Source organism: Bos taurus, chromosome 26 (genome assembly GCF_002263795.3).
Source record: "Bos taurus isolate L1 Dominette 01449 registration number 42190680 breed Hereford chromosome 26, ARS-UCD2.0, whole genome shotgun sequence".
NCBI lineage: Eukaryota > Metazoa > Chordata > Mammalia > Artiodactyla > Bovidae > Bos > Bos taurus.
The window spans coordinates 23,323,202-23,342,868 of NC_037353.1; the positions used below are offsets into that span (position 1 = coordinate 23,323,202).

The 19,667-nt window shown below is 49.5% G+C and overlaps 1 protein-coding gene and 1 non-coding gene across 9 annotated transcripts; both read left to right on the forward strand.

The window, feature by feature from the left end:
• The first annotated feature begins 1 nt into the window (after window position 1).
• SFXN2 (sideroflexin 2) lies at window positions 2-18,393 on the forward strand. Of its 8 annotated transcripts, none has more exons than XM_005225520.4 (13): window positions 2-57; window positions 5,234-5,390; window positions 8,271-8,432; window positions 8,613-8,783; window positions 9,889-9,987; window positions 10,720-10,795; window positions 11,034-11,119; window positions 12,386-12,446; window positions 12,797-12,863; window positions 13,478-13,527; window positions 13,830-13,879; window positions 15,875-15,922; window positions 16,787-18,393. In XM_005225520.4, the coding sequence occupies exons 2-13, from the start codon at window positions 5,359-5,361 to the stop codon at window positions 16,884-16,886; spliced, it is 1,002 nt and encodes a 333-aa protein (XP_005225577.2). In that variant the 5' UTR covers window positions 2-57; window positions 5,234-5,358; the 3' UTR covers window positions 16,887-18,393.
• On the forward strand, window positions 15,625-15,695 carry MIR2392 (microRNA mir-2392). The gene has a single exon (NR_031166.1). It is a non-coding gene; the product is annotated as a microRNA mir-2392 (primary transcript).
• Window positions 18,394-19,667: the final 1,274 nt, after the last annotated feature.

Consider the following 19,667-nt stretch of genomic DNA (forward strand, 5'->3'; position numbering starts at 1 on the left):
TGCCAAAGCGGGCTGCTTTTGGAAGCGGCTGTGTTAGTCCGTTTCTCCCGGATCCAGGTAAGGATCTTGAGAGGAGGCCTCCTGCAACATCTACCTGTGCCAGGTTTTATTCCCCACATCCCAGGAGGGAGTTTGCATTTCTGTCCTGACTGCCCAGGCGAGGCTGCGGCGCGGGCTGGGCTTCCACCTGCCAAAGCCACGTGGCAAGGAAAGGCGCTACCTGTGGATCTCTTTATGGCCTCCAGTACCTTCGTGTGCCAGGCTGAGGAGCGGGGGCGTCATGGGTTGCGCACCCGTCTCCACACATCCGTGTTAAAATCCGGGCTGGAGGAGTCCTGGTGGTGCGAGGCTGCCTACAGGAGGGCAAGAAGCTGCCTGAGGACTGGCCGTGAGGGCTGGGATGAGCTGATGGTTTACGGGGGTGAAAGGCGATTGGGATGGATGGTTTTGCTGAACTAAGTTGGCAGGGGTCGGTGCGCCGTCTGCAGCCCTGAAGGAGGCAAAAATGGGTCTCCACTTCTAGGCAAGAAAGAGAGAGACATTCTGGGTGCTATTTCCCACCCCTTCCCCGTGCAGAGGACAGGAAGAAGAGTTACCATATTTGTGCCAGGTCCTAGTCTAAATTCTGGAGACACAGCAGGGGGCTAAATCTGCCCTCATGGAAATTACATCCTTCCTAGTGAGATGCTTTTCATACAAGATTTCATTTCATTCTCACAGCCCTAGAAATTGGTTATTTTAAGGGTTAAGAGTGGGGACTTGAATCCAGTACTTTCTGACTCTTGAGGAATTATTATTTTTGGCCGCTCCATGCTTGGCATGTGGGGATCTTTGCTCCCCAACCAGGGATTGAACCTGTGCACTTGCAGTGGAAGCAGAGTCTTAACCACTGGAATGCCTGGGAAGTCCCTGGGCTTAGCTATTGTTAATAGTTTCCTCCAGGTTTTGGCCTTTGCTGCTTTTAAGACCAGCAGGTTTTCAGCCTAGTTTAGATCGTTGGAATGAAGGCAGATTTTCCCTGAATGGTTCTTAACATTTTATGTATTCAAGTCAAGTTTCCACGTATCTCTAGCCTGCTGGTTCTTCTGTGAAAAAGGCAAAGCAGACTTCTCTTCCAAAATTGCCTGGAGCCTAACATCATGGCTGCCAGGGAGTCATTTGATTGTACATAGGCATGTATTACCAGAGCCTGCTGGTTTAATTATTAGTCTCAATCTCCAAGTTGAGCTGGGTAGCCTTGACAGCAGCCCTTGACCCATCTCAGTGGACTTTGTGTTTGAACTGCTTGAGTCTTTGACTGCCTTGATCTTCCTCTGATGGGAATACCAGCGATGATGTTTTGTTTTTTCCCCAAGTAGGGGATTCAAATAGGAGATCTTGGGTGCTTCCCCCTCCCTTGCAAAAGGATACTCTAGAAGAGTTTGGAAAGCCTGTTACCCAAACTCTGATACTCTCTGCTTGAGAAAATCAGCTCTCCCTGGAAGGACAAGCATTGCTTAAGGAGAGGTAGTAGGTTACACAATTTTAAAATTTTTGCCCTTCTTCCCTCCTTTTCTCTCTTTCTTGAGACAAGCACCTTTTAGTGGATAAGAGGACCCGTCTAGGTGACTCTAAGCCTTGTGACTTTGTGGTCTCTCTCTTTTTTTTTGTCCACTCTGCACTGCCCCCTTGGCAGTGAAGGGTGGAGTCCTAACTGCTGGACCGTCATGGAATTCCTGTCTAAGCCTTATAACCTTGGGAAAATATGGCCCTAGCTGTTATCAGATTTTTGGATAAATAGGACTAGATTGGTTTCCTGCTCACATTTGTATCTGCCACAGTGCAGGACCATGTGTGCCATAAACGCTCACCACACTAGCTCAATGCATGGGAACCTCCTCGGCATCAGTTTCTTCATCTGTAAGCTGAGATGTTGGATCCCTAATGTTTTTAAGCTGTGACATTCTCTAACCCTGGAAGAAAAGGGAAGTATTGGTTAGTCACCTGTTTGATTTCCACCTCTCCCCCATTCCCTGTAGCGGAACCCTGGATATCATAGTCACCTTTTTAGGAGGAATTAGATATGGCTTGTGTAGGAAGAGGGAGCTTAAATGCTGAAAACTCAGCAACCAGTAGGACTCAGTATAGGAGGGGTAGACAGTTTGCAGCTTCATGAAAGAAAGCCTGTTATTACTTCTGTAACCAAGGCAGGTTCTGAGTTTGACAAAAAAAAAGACAAGATTTCGGGGACATCCTTGATGCCCGGAGAACCCAAGAATAAGTTGGAATGCGTTCCAGGCAGGCGGTAAGTGTTTTTAGAGGGCAGATGAGGACTATAGCATGCACCTTACAGTCTGTCAGGGGAGGCAGATTTTACACTAATAAACATCAAGAAAGTGACAATTACAAAAGCCCCATGTGCTGCAAACGAGGACAGGATACTATGGGATTATGTAACCGAAAGGCTTGAGTTTGCCCTGAAGGAATCACAGAACTGTCCCCTTTGGGGACCAATGGAATGGGAAAAAATGTTAAGACATAGAATTTAGATTTTTTTTCCTTTTATGTTTTACATAAGACAGGACAAGGATGTGCCCTGGTAATGAAGGCAAAGATTCTTGCATGACTTAGCAAATGACTACCCCTTCATGGTAGAAGTGCTTTCACTGTGAAAGAAAGAGGATTTTCCAGTGTTGGATTGTTCAGTTGAGAGTGGAGAGGGATGGCCGAGAAGTATGTGTGTTGTGTGTTGTGTGTGTGTGTGTGTTGAAAGGGAGGCATAGCATTAGGACTGTCTCCATCTGGTGCAACTGTGTGGCTCTGTAAGTCAAGGCTTACTGTTTTTCCTTCCTCTAGAATAAAGGGAACTCTTTCCCCCTCCTGGCTTCAGCTGGGACTGGGTGAAATGCCTTTGGTCTTTGGACCAGCCCCCCTGCAGGAGCCACGTCAGCCTGTCCTTAAAGGACAGAGCCTGGAGCTTCTCCTGGGCTCTGGTAGGGTGTGAGAGGGGGCCGTCTCCCCCACCTTAACAAACAGTCTAAAAGTTGATGTCTGCTCTTGCTCTACCTCATCTGTTGGCTGCTTCTGCCTGCTCCCTCTCTAGTTGTTCTCAGATTTTTGATGGGTTACCTCTTAAATATAGTGGTCTTCCTGGGTATTTCCTTGGATCACTGCTCTTCCTAGTCTGCATTTTCTCTTTGAAAAACTTCATCTTAACCCACCCCCATGTTGCTCCCTCACTGTTTTACTTCTAACCCTGATCTCCGTTCGGGGTTTTAAGCCTAAATATCCAATTGTCTACTGACTGGACCTCTTCTTTAGCAAATACTCAAATTGCTATGCTAGGCATTGAGGCAATGGTGGTGAGCCATGGACACACTCCTGGCTTCAAGGAGCTTATGGCCTAGTGGGGGATGGTGGGCATTAATTCAGGTAAAACCACAGCATATCACACATGGCATGGCTCTGAAGGACAAGTACAGAGCCAGGAGCTCATAGCAGTGCATGAGAGGGAGGAAGGGGTCCTTCAGAGACTTCTCTGAGCAAAGGAGGTTTCAACCAAAATCTGAAGGATGGGTAGGTGCTTGTCATTCAGACTGTCTCTGCAGAGCAAAAGGCTACTTTTGGGGGAGGGCAGGGGAGTCCTTGAGATTATTTGCTAATGCACCTGCTTTTAAGGCTGCTATTTATTCTGAGGTGACTTTGCTGTAACTTCCCTTGCAGCTGTAATGGGTCTTTACGGAGGTAGTGTCTTGAGTGGAAGTTCCCTTTCATTCTACTATATAATATAAAACATTTATTCTTTATTAGGTCTATGGCTTCCGTCAGCCATATGTTTCCTTTCTCTAATATGAAATCCTGGCTTTGTTTGCTCGAGTCTATGAGTACCTTGGATCTACATGATTGTATAACTCAAGAAGATAGTTTTTATTTTTTAATTATTTTCTTTTGGCCACATTGCATGGCATGTGGGATCTTGGTTCTCCAACCAAGGATCGAACTCGCACCCCCTGTAGTGGAAGTGTGAAGTCTTAAACTGAACCACCAGGGAAGTCCACCTAGCTTTTTTTTAAAAACATGTTAACCACTATCATTTTCATTTTATATACTTTGGCACTGAATTATTACAAAAATTACTTCTGTATCTTAAAGTTTTCAGAATGAGAAAAAGAAATGGCCAAAAACATATGAGTAGATGCTTAATCTCATTAAGAATCAAGAAAATACAATTTAGGAGCTACTCTGATGGTCCAGTGGTTTAGATTCTGTACTTCCACTGCAGGGGGCACAGATTCGATTCCTAGTAAGGGAACTAGGATCCAACATGTTGCACAGTGCTGCCAAAAAAAATTTTTTTAATAAATTTTAAAAAGAAATATAAATGAAAATAACAATATTGTTTCTGCTCATCATATTGGAAAGAAATGATTTATTTATCCATTTTGGTAAAAGTTTGACTAAAGGAGGATTATCATATACAATTGGTTGAAAAATCAATTTGAATTATATTTATAAAGATTTCATTTAAAACATGTACGTCCTTTGATCCAGCAATTTCACTTCTAGAAATCTATCTTAAAGGTATGGTTGTGGCACTTCCCCGATGGTCTAGTGGTTAAGACTACACCTCCAATGCAGGGGCGGAGATTTGATCCCTGGTCGGAAGCGAGCTAAGGGGTTTCCCAGGTGGCACTAGTGGTAAAGAACCTGCCTGCCAGTGCAGGAGATATAAGAGATGTGGGTTTGATCCCTGGGTCGGGAAGACTCCCTGGAGGAGGGCATGGCAACCCACTCAGTATTCTTGCCTGGAGAATCCCACAGACAGAGGAGCTTGGTGGGCTACAGGTCATGAGGTTGCAAAGAGTTGGACAAGGCTGAAGCAACTTAGCACACACACCAGGGAACTAAGATCCCACATGATGTATAGTGCAGTCAAAAAAAAAGATATAGTTGTCATATACACAAAGTAATGTGTATAAGGATATTCTCAGCAGGGAAAAACTGAGAATAACCCAAATGTCTACCAAAGGATGAAATCAAGGCACATGGAATAGTATGTAATAATATAAAAGAGTGAGATGGAGCTGTATATATAAAATGGAGAATTCTCTAAGATGTGAAGCACGAAAAGTCAGTTGTGTATTAGTGCCAGTTAGTTTATTGCTCCTTAGCTCCAAATCTACCCTTCTTCATCATGTCTTGTGATCCTGGACGTTGTAAACCTTTTTCCTTTGCCCTCTGATATGATTTTAAGCTCTACCAGTAGAGGGCGCTGGAGGAGCACCGATGAGGAACGGGTAGTCTTGCCGGTGCCTGGGTGCTTGCCTCCTATCAAGTTTCAACAACACCCCACCTGGCAGCTTCCCTCAGCATCCCTGTATGCAGCTTCCCAGAATCTCAGTGGCTTCCTGGTGAGTTTCATAAGCCCTCCGACTCAGCATTCCAGCGCATCGTTTCCTACCTGCCAGCCCTTCAGGGGGCAGCACCTCAGCAAACTTTGAAGTAGACTGCTTTTTAAATCTTGCTCAAGGCGTGCTTGTGAACTTGTAATTCAATATATACGGAAGATTGTCAGGTGATTTTTTTTTCCAAGAAAAAAGACAAATGACATAGTAGAAGAAGATATAGAAGTCTCGAAAGTATTCCTTAAGGAAAAAAAACAGATGAGCAGGTATTATTTAGTGAAGAGGGAGAGGACGAGAATCCTGGACTGGCATTTGCAAAGAAGCATGAGGACTTCCCTGGTGGCTCAGACGGTAAAGTGTCTGCCTACTGTGGGAGACCCAATTTCAGTCCCTGGGTTGGGAAGATCTCTTGGAGAAGGAAATGGCCACTCACTCCAGTATTCTGGCCTGGAAAATCCCATGGACGGAGGAGGCTGGTAGGCTACAGTCCATGGGGTCGCAGAGTTGGACACGACTGAGCGACTTCACTTTCTGAGACAGATGGCAGCCTCTTGCGTTTGAGGAAGTCTTGTAGCACTTGAAACTCAACATCAGGAAAGTCTAACTCAGTGTTTTCTCCCTTAAAGTCGGTTTTTCTGTATTCTCCAGATATTACTGTCCCAATCAGAAACCCTGGTATCACTCTAGGTATTTGTGATGGCCAGAGGAACTCACCAGGACTGCCTCTCTGCTGTGCTTCCCGTTTTAGGGGCTGCTGAGGGAGAAGTAGTCACTTTGTAACATCCACACGCCTTCTTTTGGTTATTAGACCAAATGCTGATTCACATACTGTGGGTGTCTTGCAAATGTAATTAAAGTCCCTAATTGGCTGGCTTTGAGTTAATGTAAAGGGAGATTATCCTGGGTGGCCTGACTTAATCAGATGGAATCCCTTTAAAACAGGGCTGGGCCCCCTCCTCGGAGAAGGCAATAGCAACCCACTCCAGTACTCTTGCCTGGAAAATCCCATGGACGGAGGAGCCTGGTAGGCTGCAGTCCATGGGGTTGCTAAGAGTCGGACACGACTGAGCAACTTCCCTTTCACTTTTCACTTTCATGCACTGGAGGAGGAAATGGCAACCCACTCCAGTGTTCTTGCCTGGAGAATCCCAGGGACGGCGGGGCTTGGTGGGCTGCTGTCCATTGGGTCGCGCAGAGTCAGACACGACTGAAGCGCCTTAGCAGCAGCAGCAGCAGGGCCCCCTCCTACCTGAGGTCAGGAATTCTAAGAGGTAGGTAGACAGACAGGTAGGTAGTTCTCCTATTGATTCTGTTTCTGTGGTTGAGCTCTGACTGATAGAATTCCTGCTATACCCAGTCACTTGGCACATCCTCAGATTTGGCTACTTTAACAGCTTCTCTGCTTTTGGTCTTCCTTCCAGTTCTGATGCATTTGGGTTCACTTGAGCCCCATTTCTTCTTGCCTGGAGTGTTGGGGGTTCCCTTCTAGCTGGTCTCTGCGTCCTCTGAGGTCTTGCCACTCCCTGCTTACATCCATGGAATTGCCTAGACTGTTCTTTCTAAACTACACATCTAATCTTATCACTCTTCCTAAAGTTTGTTAGTGGCTTCCTGAAACTCTCAGGCAGCTTTTTTACAAGACTCTATTTTTTCCTCCTCTCTGGCATATAGATCATACGTCTTTTGAAAAATTTTTTTAACGGTTGCCCAAAAGTTTGCCGTATATATTTACAACTAATCCAAGTCCACTTTCAAATTATACTGTCCCACATCACGGGTAGTCCGAGTACCTTAGAGTCTTCCCAGCTTCTCCATCCCATCTATTATAGCGTTGTTGCCATTCCTTCATTTTTTTTTTTTTAGGTAAAGATTTATTTATTTTTGGCTGCACTGGGTCTTTATTGCTGTGTACAGGCTTTCTCTGGTTGTGACAAGCAGGGGCTACTCTCTAGCTGTGGTCGCTGACTTCTTATTGCCGTGCCATTGTGGAGCGCGGGCTGTAAGGCATGGGGGCTCAGTAGTTAACAGCGCATGGGGTCTTCCCTTAGCAGGGATCGAACCTGTATCCTCTGCATTGGCAGGGGGACTTTTAACCACTGGACCACCAGGGAAACTCCCATTCAGTTTTTCAAAATATGCATTTGTTTATTTATTCAGCTGTACTGGGTCTTCATTGTAGCATGTGGATCTTTAGTTGCACCATGTGGGATCTTTAGTTGTGGCATTCAGGACTTTTCATTGTGAAATACAAAGTCTTAGTGGCATGTGGGATCCAATTCCTGACCAGGAAACAAACACAGACTCCCTGCCTTGGGAGCACAGGAGTCTTAGTCACTGGACCACCAGGGAAGACCCCATTTCTGTCATTATCTCTGACTGTTTCTACTTTCGACGTGACCCCATGCCTCTTCTCCTGCAGATAGATCTCTCCTACCTTCTGGGGCGGGCTTCACCCACATTCCACCTCTTTTGGGAAGCCCCCCTTGATTTTTGTGATCCTGCCCCCAACTCAGCCTCCTCTCATCTTGTGTTTATCGTAGCCCTCCGTGTTATCTGCTGTTCCACAGGTGGGTTCTTGTTCCCCAGTCAGACTCAGCTCCCCAAGGACAGACCCTGTATTGTCCCTTTCTCCTGAGTTGCCCCCAGCATGATCATGCCCTGGGCTGGCCACTGGCAGGCACTCAGGAAACATTTGATGTCCAGTGGCCCAGATGGGTGACAGTTCACTGGGCTCTTCCTGACCTGAGTGGGGTGATGCTAGCGGCTGGGGTGAACTGTCCATCTCCTATAGTGGGAGGTGCTCAGGGCCTCTGGAGAAGGTTTTGATTCGGGGGACAGTCCTCATTTTTCCTCTGTTCTGAAGTTCACAGTTTTGTGTATGGGCAGGATGGAGGCTGACCTGTCTGACTTTAACATCGATGCCCCCCGTTGGGACCAGTGCACTTTCCTGGGGCGGGTGAAGCACTTCTTCAATATCACAGACCCCCGCACGGTCCTGGTACCAGAGCGGGAGCTAGACTGGGCCAAAGTGATGGTGGAGCAGAGCAGGTGAGCGGCTGGGGGACGGGCCGGGTGCACTGGGGCAGCATCGGTGGGTGCCCTAGGGGAGAGGTGGAAATGGAAGATGAGGGGATAGTCAGAGAGCTCAGGGAGGCGGGAGGGCCAAGAGCAGGATGACTCAGGGTGGAGGTTGGGAGGTGACGCAGGCCTGTTGTCTTTGGGTGACAGGATGGGGACTGTGCCCCCGGGCACCCAGGTGGAGCAGCTTTTCTATGCTAAGAAGCTGTACGACTCGGCCTTCCACCCTGACACTGGCCACAAGATGAACGTCATTGGGCGGATGTCCTTCCAGGTCCCCGGTGGCATGATCATCACGGGCTTCATGCTCCAGTTCTACAGGTGCGACTGGGGAGCAAGGCAGCGCCAGGGGCACCACTTAGACCTGCTAGGGAGGGAGCCATAGTAAGATAATAGTAATAGCCGTCTTTATTGATTCCTTACCAGATACCAGACACTGTGTTCAGTTGTTCGCATGTATCACCTCATTTAATCTCAGCAGCCGTACAGAGAGGCACTGTTTTCATCTTCATTTTACAGATGAAGACCTGCAGTCCTACAGAGGTTATGTAACTTGCCCAAGTGCACCAGCCAGGAAATAGTGGTGCCTGGCTACATGCACTGAGGCAGTTCTGTCTAGGACTCAATGACTGAACTCTTCTACTCCTTTAAAAAGTACTTATTCAACAATGAATTTAGTGTATTTTTATAACATAATATCCAAAAAATTAAAAAATGGGAAGACACTTTCAGTCCAGTTGGAGAGAGAACACTTTCTCTGTTCCCCTTCCTCTTTTCCCTGCCCCTCTTCCCTCCCTAACACATTCGGTTAGCCAGTTGTCGAGCCAGACCTTGGGCCAGATAAAAAATAAAAGTGTTAGTCTCTCAGTTGTGTCTGACTCTTTGTGACCCCATGAACTGTAGCTCACCAGGCTCCTCTGTCCATAGAATTCTCAAGGCAAGAATACTGGAGTGGGTTGCCATGCCCTCTTCCAGGGGATCTTCCTAACCCAGGGATAGAACCTGGGTCTCCCACATTGCAGGCAGATTCTTTACTGTCTGAGCTACCAGGGAAGCCCACCCCTCAAGGAGGACCCAGTTTTGTTGAGACCAAGAAGGAAACAGTTAGTCTAGCTTGTCAAGTGGTAGGCTGGGGGCAGAATATGGGGTGGTGGGAGCAGACATCAAAAAATGACTACCTGTGTCTCAGGAAGGACAGGGGAAGGGTCAGGAAGGTTCCAAGGAAGAAGAGGTCTCTCCAGAGAGCAGGATTCAGCCATATACCAAGAGGCTGGGGGTGTGGATGTTCCAGGCAGAGGGGCAGCCAGTGCAGAAGAGCAGGTACAGGAAACAGCACGGGAATGGCCTGGGGAGTGCAGGTTTGACTGGTGTTCCCACGCCCTCCTCCCATCCTCTTCTCTGCCTCTCCTGGCCTCTCTCCTGGTAGGACGATGCCTGCAGTGATCTTCTGGCAGTGGGTGAACCAGTCCTTCAATGCCTTAGTCAACTACACCAACAGGAATGCAGCTTCCCCCACGTCGGTCAGGTAGGAGGCCTGAACCCCTGGCTGGCTGTGTGGGCCTGGAGCTGCCTTCTTGCCTTGGGGGGAACAGCCCTTCTTAAGGGGTTCTGGGGCTGTCTGTCCTCCCTGGGTGGGGCCTGCCCTGGATGGGTAACCAGGTCTCTTTTCAGGGTTTGGAAGTATTAGGCAGACTAAGAGAGTATCTTCTTCCTAGATGAATTCAACATTCACTCATTCATTCATGCTACAAATATGTCTAGAGTGTGTATTAGGTATTGGATAGGGTTCTAGGGGCAGGGGATACGTTTGAGTAAGACATGTGTGGTCTCTGGAGTTTAAGGTCTTTTTAGGAAAATAAGCATAATGATCTGAGTCTATAATAGCTGCCATTAAGGAAATAAATATGACATGCTGGAGAACAGCAGAAGGGCGTCTGTACAGATAGGCCGGTCAGGAAAGTCCTTTCTGCAGAGCTGACATTTCAGCTGAGTTTTGAAAGGTAAGGATTTAGCCACGCAAGAGCCCGGGGAAAGATTCCCAGAAGAGGGAGTGGCAGCATGCAGAGGTTCTGAGCAGGCAGGCACTTGGTGTGCTTAACGTACTGAAAGGAGCATCTGAGTGAGTTGGAGGGAGATCCCAAGCTGAAGCTGAGGTTTTCAGGCAAGAAGCCACAATTCCAGCCTTTATCACTCAAGCTTCGGTCCTGCCCTCAGCCTCCCGGAGTCCCCACTCCCAAACATCTCTCTCCTCCACTAGGCAGATGGCTGTTTCCTACATCACAGCCACAACCACTGCAGTGGCCACTGCTGTGGGCATGAACATGTTGACAAAGGTACGGTTTGGGGCTGCTCTGGACATGGTGGTCACAAGGGGGCAGCAGAATCCGAGGGAAAACTGTTTTTTTCCAGGTATTGGTTTTTCTCGGGGCTTTGAGGGAATTTGGGTGCCCTGACTGGGTGTCAGGATATGTGGTGGTAGTGAGGTCTGATTTCTTATTTTATGGTCCTAAAGCCCCTTCCACCCCCATCTTCCAGGGACCTGACCTACTCCCCTGTCCTCTTCCCCCACAGAGAGCTCCGCCCCTGGTGGGCCGCTGGGTGCCCTTTGCCGCCGTGGCTGCAGCTAACTGTGTCAACATCCCCATGATGCGCCAGCAGTGAGTACAGGGATCCCTTTTCCTCCCTGTAAACCGCAAGGTCAGCAGGGAAAGGGCAGGAGACCGAGGCAGTGGGTGGCGTTGGTGGCTGAGGTGGGGGTGGGGAGGGCTGCACTTCCAAAGGTTCTCCGAGGACAGGCGGCTCCAACAGTGATGGCTGCAGGAGTGGCGGGTGACCTGGGTTTCGTCTGTGATGAATGCTGTGGGAGTCATTCTCTGAATGGGTTTGGAGGTTTAGTGTGGACCTGTGGAGTTTGGCACCAGCTCACGTCCTTTCAACTACAACTGTATTTAAGTCGTGAACTTGGCCTACTTCCAGAGCCCTGGGGATGGCTCACAGAATGAAACGCCGCAGAGCAAGGTATCCAAAGATAAAACAGAACCAAGAGGCTCTGAGGGAAGCCAGAGGGGTAGATAGATGTTTCCCAGCTGCCAGGCTCTAAGCTTCACAGCAGGAAAGGGGAAAGGAGAAACCCACTGTGTCTCACAGCCTTTGTTCCTTGACTAGAGAAAGCAAAGATGTTCCCCTGCTATAAAATTTAATGATGTAATACATGTAAAGCGCTCAAAATAGCGCCTGGAATGTAATATTAAGCGTTAGCTACTGTTGCCACAGTTGCCATCGATGCCTTCCTGGTCATCACCGATGTCGTAAGGCACATTTTCTTAGGACTAGTAGTCAGTAGAAAGTGATCACGATCACCCTTGCAGAAAGCACACCACGGGAGAGCCACGCATACTCTACTTGACTCCTCTTCCCCTCCCCCATCCGGTTGCTCCTTCCAACGAATGAATGAGTCCCCACCACCCACCTGGTCTTGGATGGAGTGCTGGCTTGAATATAACAGCCAGAGCAGCTCCTGTTTGTGGGTGGGTCATGTAGTCAGGCACTGGACCAAGCACTTGGCAGGCATCATCCTGTTTAATCCTCACTGAGTCCTGTGAAGGGGCGCTATCATTATCCCCATTTTGCAGATGAGGGTACCTGTGTCTTTAGAAGGACTAGGGAACTTGCTCAAGAGCATACACTTGCTCTGCAGCTTCCAGATCCGGCCTAGGCAGCTGGGACCTGGCGCTCGCTCTCTGAACCTCTCCCCTAGATATATGCAGTATCACTCTCTGGAGTGGGAGAGGCCGCTCCAAGGGCCAGGCTGCAGGAGGTGGCTCCCTAGAGCTGGAATGCTCGTGGTCCCCTGGTGTGTCACATCGCTGGCGGGCTTCCAACACACCCCTTTCCCCCATCCAGCACTTCCTGTCTGTGTTTAGGGAACTCATCCAGGGAATCTGTGTGAAGGACAGGAACCACAATGAGATCGGTCATTCCCGGGTGAGCAGAGGCCCGCCCTGGGGGTGGGAGGAGGGAGTTCCCTCTCAGACCCTGTCCTGTTCTTAGCGCTCAGAGCAGGCCTGGGCTAAAAACCTTTTCCCTGGCGCCATCCTCCTCCTTCATCAATTTTCCCTCCATATCTCTGCTCATGTCATTTCTGATCCTGAAGCCATAAGAACGTGGCTGGGTGGGAGAGGGTCAGGTATGGTCACTTAACCCCTGACAGGTCCATCCCTTCCCCTTTACCAGCTCAGACTTGACCGTGACTCTGACCCTGGCCAAGCCCTCTGGTGCAGCCTGTGGACTCCGCATAAAGTCATAACTGACAACTAACTTTTTTCTGTCCTTAGAGAGCTGCAGCCATAGGCATCACTCAAGTGGTTATTTCTCGGATCACCATGGCAGCTCCTGGCATGAGTAAGATGGGGAAGCCCTCCCCTCCTTCCGGACCCTGGTTCATGTGATGGAGACCTCAGCCACACTTGGGGTGGGGGATGAGACCTCAGCCACACTTGGGGTGGGGGATGGGACCCCAGCCTCTATAGGCATTCTTCTCAAACTGGTTTGCTTGAGTGTCGAGAGCCACTGGAGAGTCACACCGTAAATCCTGGAATGTCAGTTAATCGAGATTTGGTGGAGAAAGTTGTTTTCCTTTAACAAATATTCCTTAAGTTCCTTCAATGTGTTGGGGAGATAGTGGTAGAGAAAATAAGTTCCCTGTCCTGGTTTTGCCTCCAGCAGGGACAGGTTACAGAGCAGGATACAAAACTTGCTTGAAAGATGGTTGGTTGTAAGAAGGGTGCTCTGGGCCCGTGGTACCATCCTCCTGTGGTTATAGGGCTGCAGGTTGAGGAGTCTGGGAAGCACCTTCTTCTGGGACTTGGGGGAGAAGTGGGTGTGGCCATGCCTATACATCCTTCTCCCCAGTGAAAAGTGTTTTCTGGAACTTCTGGGTAAGGAGGGGGAACCACTCAGTCTGTGATCTGACTTTAGAAGGGGAAGTGTCACAGCCTTTCCTCTGCCTCTTCCAGTTCTGCTGCCGGTCCTCATGGAAAGACTGGAGAAGCTGCGCTTCGTGCAGGTGAGTGGACTCTCCTCTGCACCTTCACTGCCCGGTGGCCCCAACCACACCCGTGCTGGGGGTCCCTGACCCTCTCACCCTTCCGTCTCATTCCCATCCCCGCACTGCACTCCGGGAAGGCCTCTCCCAGTACCCTGGCTGCCCAATTCTCAGCCTTGTCTGCTAAGAGCAAGGAGACTCCCACCTCTGCTGCAGAGCCAGGGTTTCCTGCCTGTGGGTTTCTAGCTGGCTTGCCGATGTGGGGTTCCCCTCGAAGTACGTAAGTCCCGCGTGGATCTCTCTTTTGTCTTGTTTCTGCACAGAGAGTCCGGGTTCTGCACGCGCCTTTGCAGGTTCTGCTGTCTGGATGCTTGTGAGTAACGTGTTTTCTCAGTTGGCGTCTGTGGTGGGGCACCCCAGATCTGTCTTCCTGTGTCACCCATGTGGGAAGACATATACTCCTTTACCTGACTTCAGAAGCACCCAGGCTTGAACACCTGTGGCCCCTCTGACTTGTCCCATCTTTCCAAGGGCGCTGGGCTGGCCCTGTGCACACACCGAGGTGGAAAGCAGAACCCTTGGATGTCCTCCTATCCCTGGGGTCTCCCCTCCAGCCTTAGGTCTGCAGTAGTTGTAGAGAAGAGACAAAAATGATGAGATCATCCCACCACAAAAGAGAAATAGGGGGGTCAGCTCACACAGTGGTGAATTTAGGTGGCGCTAGTGGTAAAGAACCTGCCTGCCAGTGCAGGAGACATAAGAGACACAGGTTCAGTCCCTGGGTCGGGAAGGTCCCCTGGAGGGGCAGGCGTGGCAACCCACTCCAGGATTCTTGCCTGGAGAATCCCATGGACAGAGGAGCCTGGTGGGCTACAGTCCATAGGATCACAAAAAGTTGTACGTGACTGAAGTGCCTTAGCATGCACGCATGCACATGTCAGTTATGTCTCAATACATCCGAGTATGGTGAGACGTGAAAAATGACACAGCCTGGGCCCGTCACGTGTCCCAGGCTCGCACGGGCGGAAAGCACCATGACTCCCGGCAGCGGTCTCGGGTGCCTGCCCTGGACTGGACAAGTCCCAGCATTCATCGTGCTTTGTGAGGCCATGAGCCAATGACCACAGCCTAAGCTCATGTGTATTGGATGTCTCCTGTGTGCCCCCACTGTGCTGATGTTTCATGTCTATAATTTCCCTTATTCCCTGAGCCCTCGAGGTATACATCCTGTCAGCGTCTCCTTTCCCAGATGAAGAGACTTGCCCAGGCATCTCTAGTTGGTAATTTCTGGAGCTGAGATTGGATCCTTAATAAGTCTAACATTATGCCAGACTGTCTTCTTTATTTTTTTCGCTGTGCAGGCTTTTCTCTAGTTGCAGCGAGCAGGGGCTACTCTAGTTGCAGTGCACGAGCTTCTCATGGCGGTGGCTCCTCTTGTTACGGAGCACAGGCTCTAGGGTGAGCGGGCTCAGTAGTTGTGACTCCCGGGCTCTAGAGCACAGGCTCGGTAGTCAGAGGTGCCTGGGCTTAGTTGTTCCAAGGCATGTGGGATCTTCCTGGATTAAGGATCAAACCCATGTCTCCTACGTTGGCTGGCAGATTCTTTACCACTGAACCACCAGAGAAGTCCCCGCCAGAGTGTCTTCTGCAAATTGATTTGCCACTGAGGGAGTGGTTACATACCATGGGCTGAATGTGTCCCATGTTTTACCCTGTTTAACCCTCGCAGTAACCCTGCCGAGTATGCACTCTTGCTCTCCCTCCGCTGGCTCAGAGGGGGCTTGCCCCAGATGGCACAGCTAAGAAGTGCGCAGCTGGGACTCGAACCCAGGTCTGTTAGAATCCCAGATTCTGTAAAATACAGTCCTGGGCCCACATCCTCTGAGAACTTGTGAGAATAAAGATTCAAGCCCTTTCCTGGACCTACTGAATTAGCCCTGCGTTTAAACAAGCTCCTAGAATTCCTTGTGTGCCCCATGAAGTTCCAGAGGCTCTGCCCTCACTGTTCTCCAACAGCCTGGGGGTTCAGCAAGTACAGGAGCCTGCCCCGAGTTCACACCCCTCCTGCTTTCCCTGAACACCAGAGGGCACCTGTGGTTATGAGTGCCACTGCTCACACTCCCTGGTGTCTCCATTCCCATCTTCATCTGTGAGAACAATGGATGGATGGGGGTGAGGGGTGCAGGGGGGCTGGTTTTATCCTGTGTTGGAGTGAGTCTCCAGGCGCCAAGAGACCAGGAACAGGGTTGGAGGGAGAGGAACTTCGGGTTCAGCTCCCCTATCCTTTGGGGACTCTCAGCCACGGGGTGTGGATGAGTCTGTGAGATGCCAGACACCCCCTAATGCTTTGGTTTCTCCTTTCTTCCAGTCTTATCTTCATGGTGCCAGTGGCGTGTGGGCTGTTCCCGCAGCAATGGTATCAGCTGTTCATTACCCACTTGTTTTCACTGAATTGCCTGTCCCTGCTCTTCCTGACCTGCCCACTCTCCTGAAGGAGAGGGAGCAGCAGGCAGGGCAGCATCTGTTTGGGGACAAGTGTGAACTCTGTCTGTGTGAACTCTGGGCCTCTTGACTCCCGTTGAATGGGAAACCGAAACAGAGCTCCAAGGGGCAGAGGGATGTTGCTCACTCCCAGTGGAGCACAGGCTGCCTTGGAAAGATGGTAGGGGAACAGTAAGAGACTTCCTGTCCCTGCTGGTTGAGTTGTTAGACCCATCTCCCCTGGCTGGATCTGGTCTTTGAAATCGAACAAGAGGGTAGGTACTCACTCTGGCTGATGTTTGCCGGAGGGTGGATGCCTTGGACCTCTCAGCTTCCCTTCCATGTCCTGGAAAGGGTGCAGGGGGTGGGTGAGAAGAGATGATGGCAAAGGGAAAGGGAAGCATTAGACGGGTGTCAGGGGCAGGGGGCAGGGTGGCGGAGAGGACTGACTCCAGGAGACCAGACGTAGCCTGAGTGGATACAGGGAAGATGCCCGTCTCCCTTTTCCTAGTACTCCCAGCTCAGTAGTTACCTACACCGCTCCTGTGTTCTGATCACTGTGCTTGCAATCTTTGAGCAGGTAGATGTTTGGCACTAGGGAGAAGGAAGTCAGAGCCCAACAGAAGTAAAAAGCAAAAAAAAAGTAAAAAGCAACATACTGTGCTGTGTAGAAACCATTTGTAATTCTGATGGAAAAATGGGCAAGGGCTTCTTAGAGGTGGCAACTATGTTGGATTTTACCTCAGGGTAATTTGCTGTTGGTCCAGGTGGCAGGCTCATAACACTTCTCTCTTCTCAGTGAATTGCCGGTTTCCTATCTGGAACCCGAGCTCCAGGACACCATCAAGGCCAAGTACAGAGAACCTGTGCCTCATGTCTACTTCAACAAGGGCCTCTGAGGCCTCACCCCAGCACGGATCAGTCCATACGCCAGCTCACAGAGAACCTGTGCCTCATGTCTACTTCAACGAGGGCCTCTGAAGGCCTCACCCCAGCACGGACCAGTCCATACGCCAGCTTACAGAGAACCTGTGCCTCATGTCTACTTCAACAAGGGCCTCTGAAGGCCTCACCCCAGCACGGACCAGTCCATACGCCAGCTCACAGAGAACCTGTGCCTCATGTCTACTTCAACGAGGGCCTCTGAAGGCCTCACCCCAGCACGGACCAGTCCATACGCCAGCTTACAGAGAACCTGTGCCTCATGTCTACTTCAACAAGGGCCTCTGAAGGCCTCACCCCAGCACGGACCAGTCCATACGCCAGCTCCTCCTCAACTGCTGTGGATCCCTGTGCCTCGTTCCTCTTTGCCGATAGGGCCTGCAGGCCAGCGTGGATTCGGGGGGCGAGGGTGTCAGGGGGAGAATGCCTCATGCTTCTACCCAGGTACCTGGGTTTATTGGACTCCAGGGGATAAAAGCGACCAAGGGGAGAGAGGCCAAGGCTTCTATCTGCTGTCCCTGAACCCCCATCTCCCGGAGACCAGGAGCTAAGACCCCCTCAGAGAGAAGGTGTTAGGTCCTGAGGGTGACACTCAAGTAAACCGTTTGGAAAAATTAGGAAACCTGGGATTCTGGTCCCAGCTGGGTTTGAGGAAGGACCCCCTTTCTCTTCCTCCTTATCTGTTCTCAGTCAAGGGTACCCTTCCCGCTGGGAGGGGGTGTGGTTCTGGCTCCCTCAGGAAGAGGGAGGGGAGAGGCTGGGCCACCTTGGACCTCCTCTTTGCTCTTGCCCACTCTCCTCCCCAGGGCGCCCTGGGCAGAAAGCTTCTTTGGGAGTCTTGCTAAACTTGAGAGTTTTTATCAGGCACCCAGGAGTTTTTAGTGCAAAGCACCGCACCGCCCCCCCTCCCCCCCAAAAAAAACAGGACATAGTGAGGCAGCAGAGTTTCATGGTGCTTCAAACCCTATCTGTTGACACTGGCTTTGTTCTCCTAAAATCATATCTGATTCTGCTTCTCTGTGTCTGAAAGATAAAACCACTGACTGTGAGTAAAAAGGACATAGATAAGCATTAACTTCATGTTTTAGTGGGTATAATTTCCTGGCTGCCTCCCTTCCTCAGCCCATTGGGTTAAACACCAAAGAAAGACTGGTGTGGACTGAATAGGAAAGGGAAGTTTTATTTGGACGCCTCTGAGAGGAAACCAACCAGGACCAAAGAGCCTTAAAGGACACACAGCTAAGTGCAGCCACTCACCCTTCCCCGCCAGGGTGCTCTAGGTTATTTTGGAAGCCCTTGAGGGAGAGGGGGCTGCTGTAGCCAACCTGGGGCCAATGTCTATGAGTTTTGTCTAGTAGAATTTACTGACTGATCAAAGGGTATCAATGTGAATCGAATGCATTTCTTGAAAGAGCACAATGGACTATCTGCACACTGAGTTAATAAAACCTAGATGGAAAGCAAGAGCTGTTCTTACTTTGGCCTTGGCATGGAGGAGGGTATCACAACTCTAAGGGGAACCTGTCTGGTGCCCAGAGGCCATTGTTTGTCTCCCTTATTATGGAGGAAAAATCTACCTGCCTTTGCTGGAGGCTCTAGAGTGTTCCCTGGACTGGATGTGTTGCTCGAGGGCAAGAGCTGGCAAACCATGGCTTGAGGGGCCAGGTTTGCCTGTTTTTATGTTCCTGGGAACTAAGAATGGCTTTTAAATTTTTGAAAGGTTGTGAAAAAAGAAGGGTGTGTGAGACCCTGTGGGGGTGGCATGCAGAACCGAAAATATTTACTATTTGGGCCTCTACACAGTGTCCCCTACTCTGGAGTAATGGTTCTGAAGAAACATGCCTGAGATTCACCTGGAGGGCTTCTCAAAACATGGATTATAGGGCACCCTCCCTAGAATTTCTAATTCTGTGGGGCTGGGATGGAGCCTGTGGATTTGTGTCTCTGGTAATTGTGATGCTGATGCTGTTGGTTTGCGGACCACTTTGAAGGAGCACTGCTCTGAAGAGAAAGGGGCTCCTCCTTGAGGTCAAAGTACTGACAGCAGTTTGATTTTTTCCCCCATTAAAAATTAAAATACAGTTCACAAAACATGAAAATCATCCTTTGAAAGATACAGTTCGGTGGTTTTTAGCATATTCCTAACGTCATGCAACTGTCATTACTCTCTAATTCTAGAATATTTTCGTTATTCCTGAAAGAAGCTCTGTGCTCATTAGTAGTCATTCATTATATCCTCATCCCCCAGCCCCTGGCAACCTCTCATCTATCTTCTGTCACTCTGGATTAACCTATTCTGGACATTTCATATAGATGGACTCATACAGTATGTGGTCTTCTGTGTCTGACTTCTTTCACTCAGAGTATTTTCAAAGTTCAGCTATTCTGTAACATGTGCAGCTTAATTTGGGCTGATATCTGAGCAGAAAAGCCTATGTCTGTGGAGCTGGCTTCTTTGGGACAGGAGATTTGCTTTCAGCTTTGCTCAGTTCCAAAGGCAAATAGGAAAAACATTACCAGAGCTGGCCGGAACTTGGCAGCAATTCTGAGCTGAGGTTCTTTCAAGAATCTACAACCGTCTTACTTTTCCAGCTCCTTAAGCCTCCTGGCATTTCTCTTTTCTTCATAGACGATTACTCTTGGAAAAGTCTGGAGTAGAGAGTAACTGCCGTTTAGAGGCAGATTAAAAAGTTCATTCAAACTGCATCTCAGTTCTATCTTATAAAAGCCTCCCATTT

Excerpts from the sequence above, each read along its gene's own strand:
- SFXN2 (XM_005225516.5), top strand. The coding sequence starts at position 2,091 with ATGCTGAAAACTCAGCAACCAGTAGGACTCAGTATAGGAGGGGTAGAC. Across the intron at positions 8,784-9,888 it reads TTCATGCTCCAGTTCTACAG|GACGATGCCTGCAGTGATCT; the intron begins GTGCGACTGGGG and ends CTCTCCTGGTAG. Across the intron at positions 13,880-15,874 it reads GTTCTGCTGTCTGGATGCTT|TCTTATCTTCATGGTGCCAG; the intron begins GTGAGTAACGTG and ends CCTTTCTTCCAG.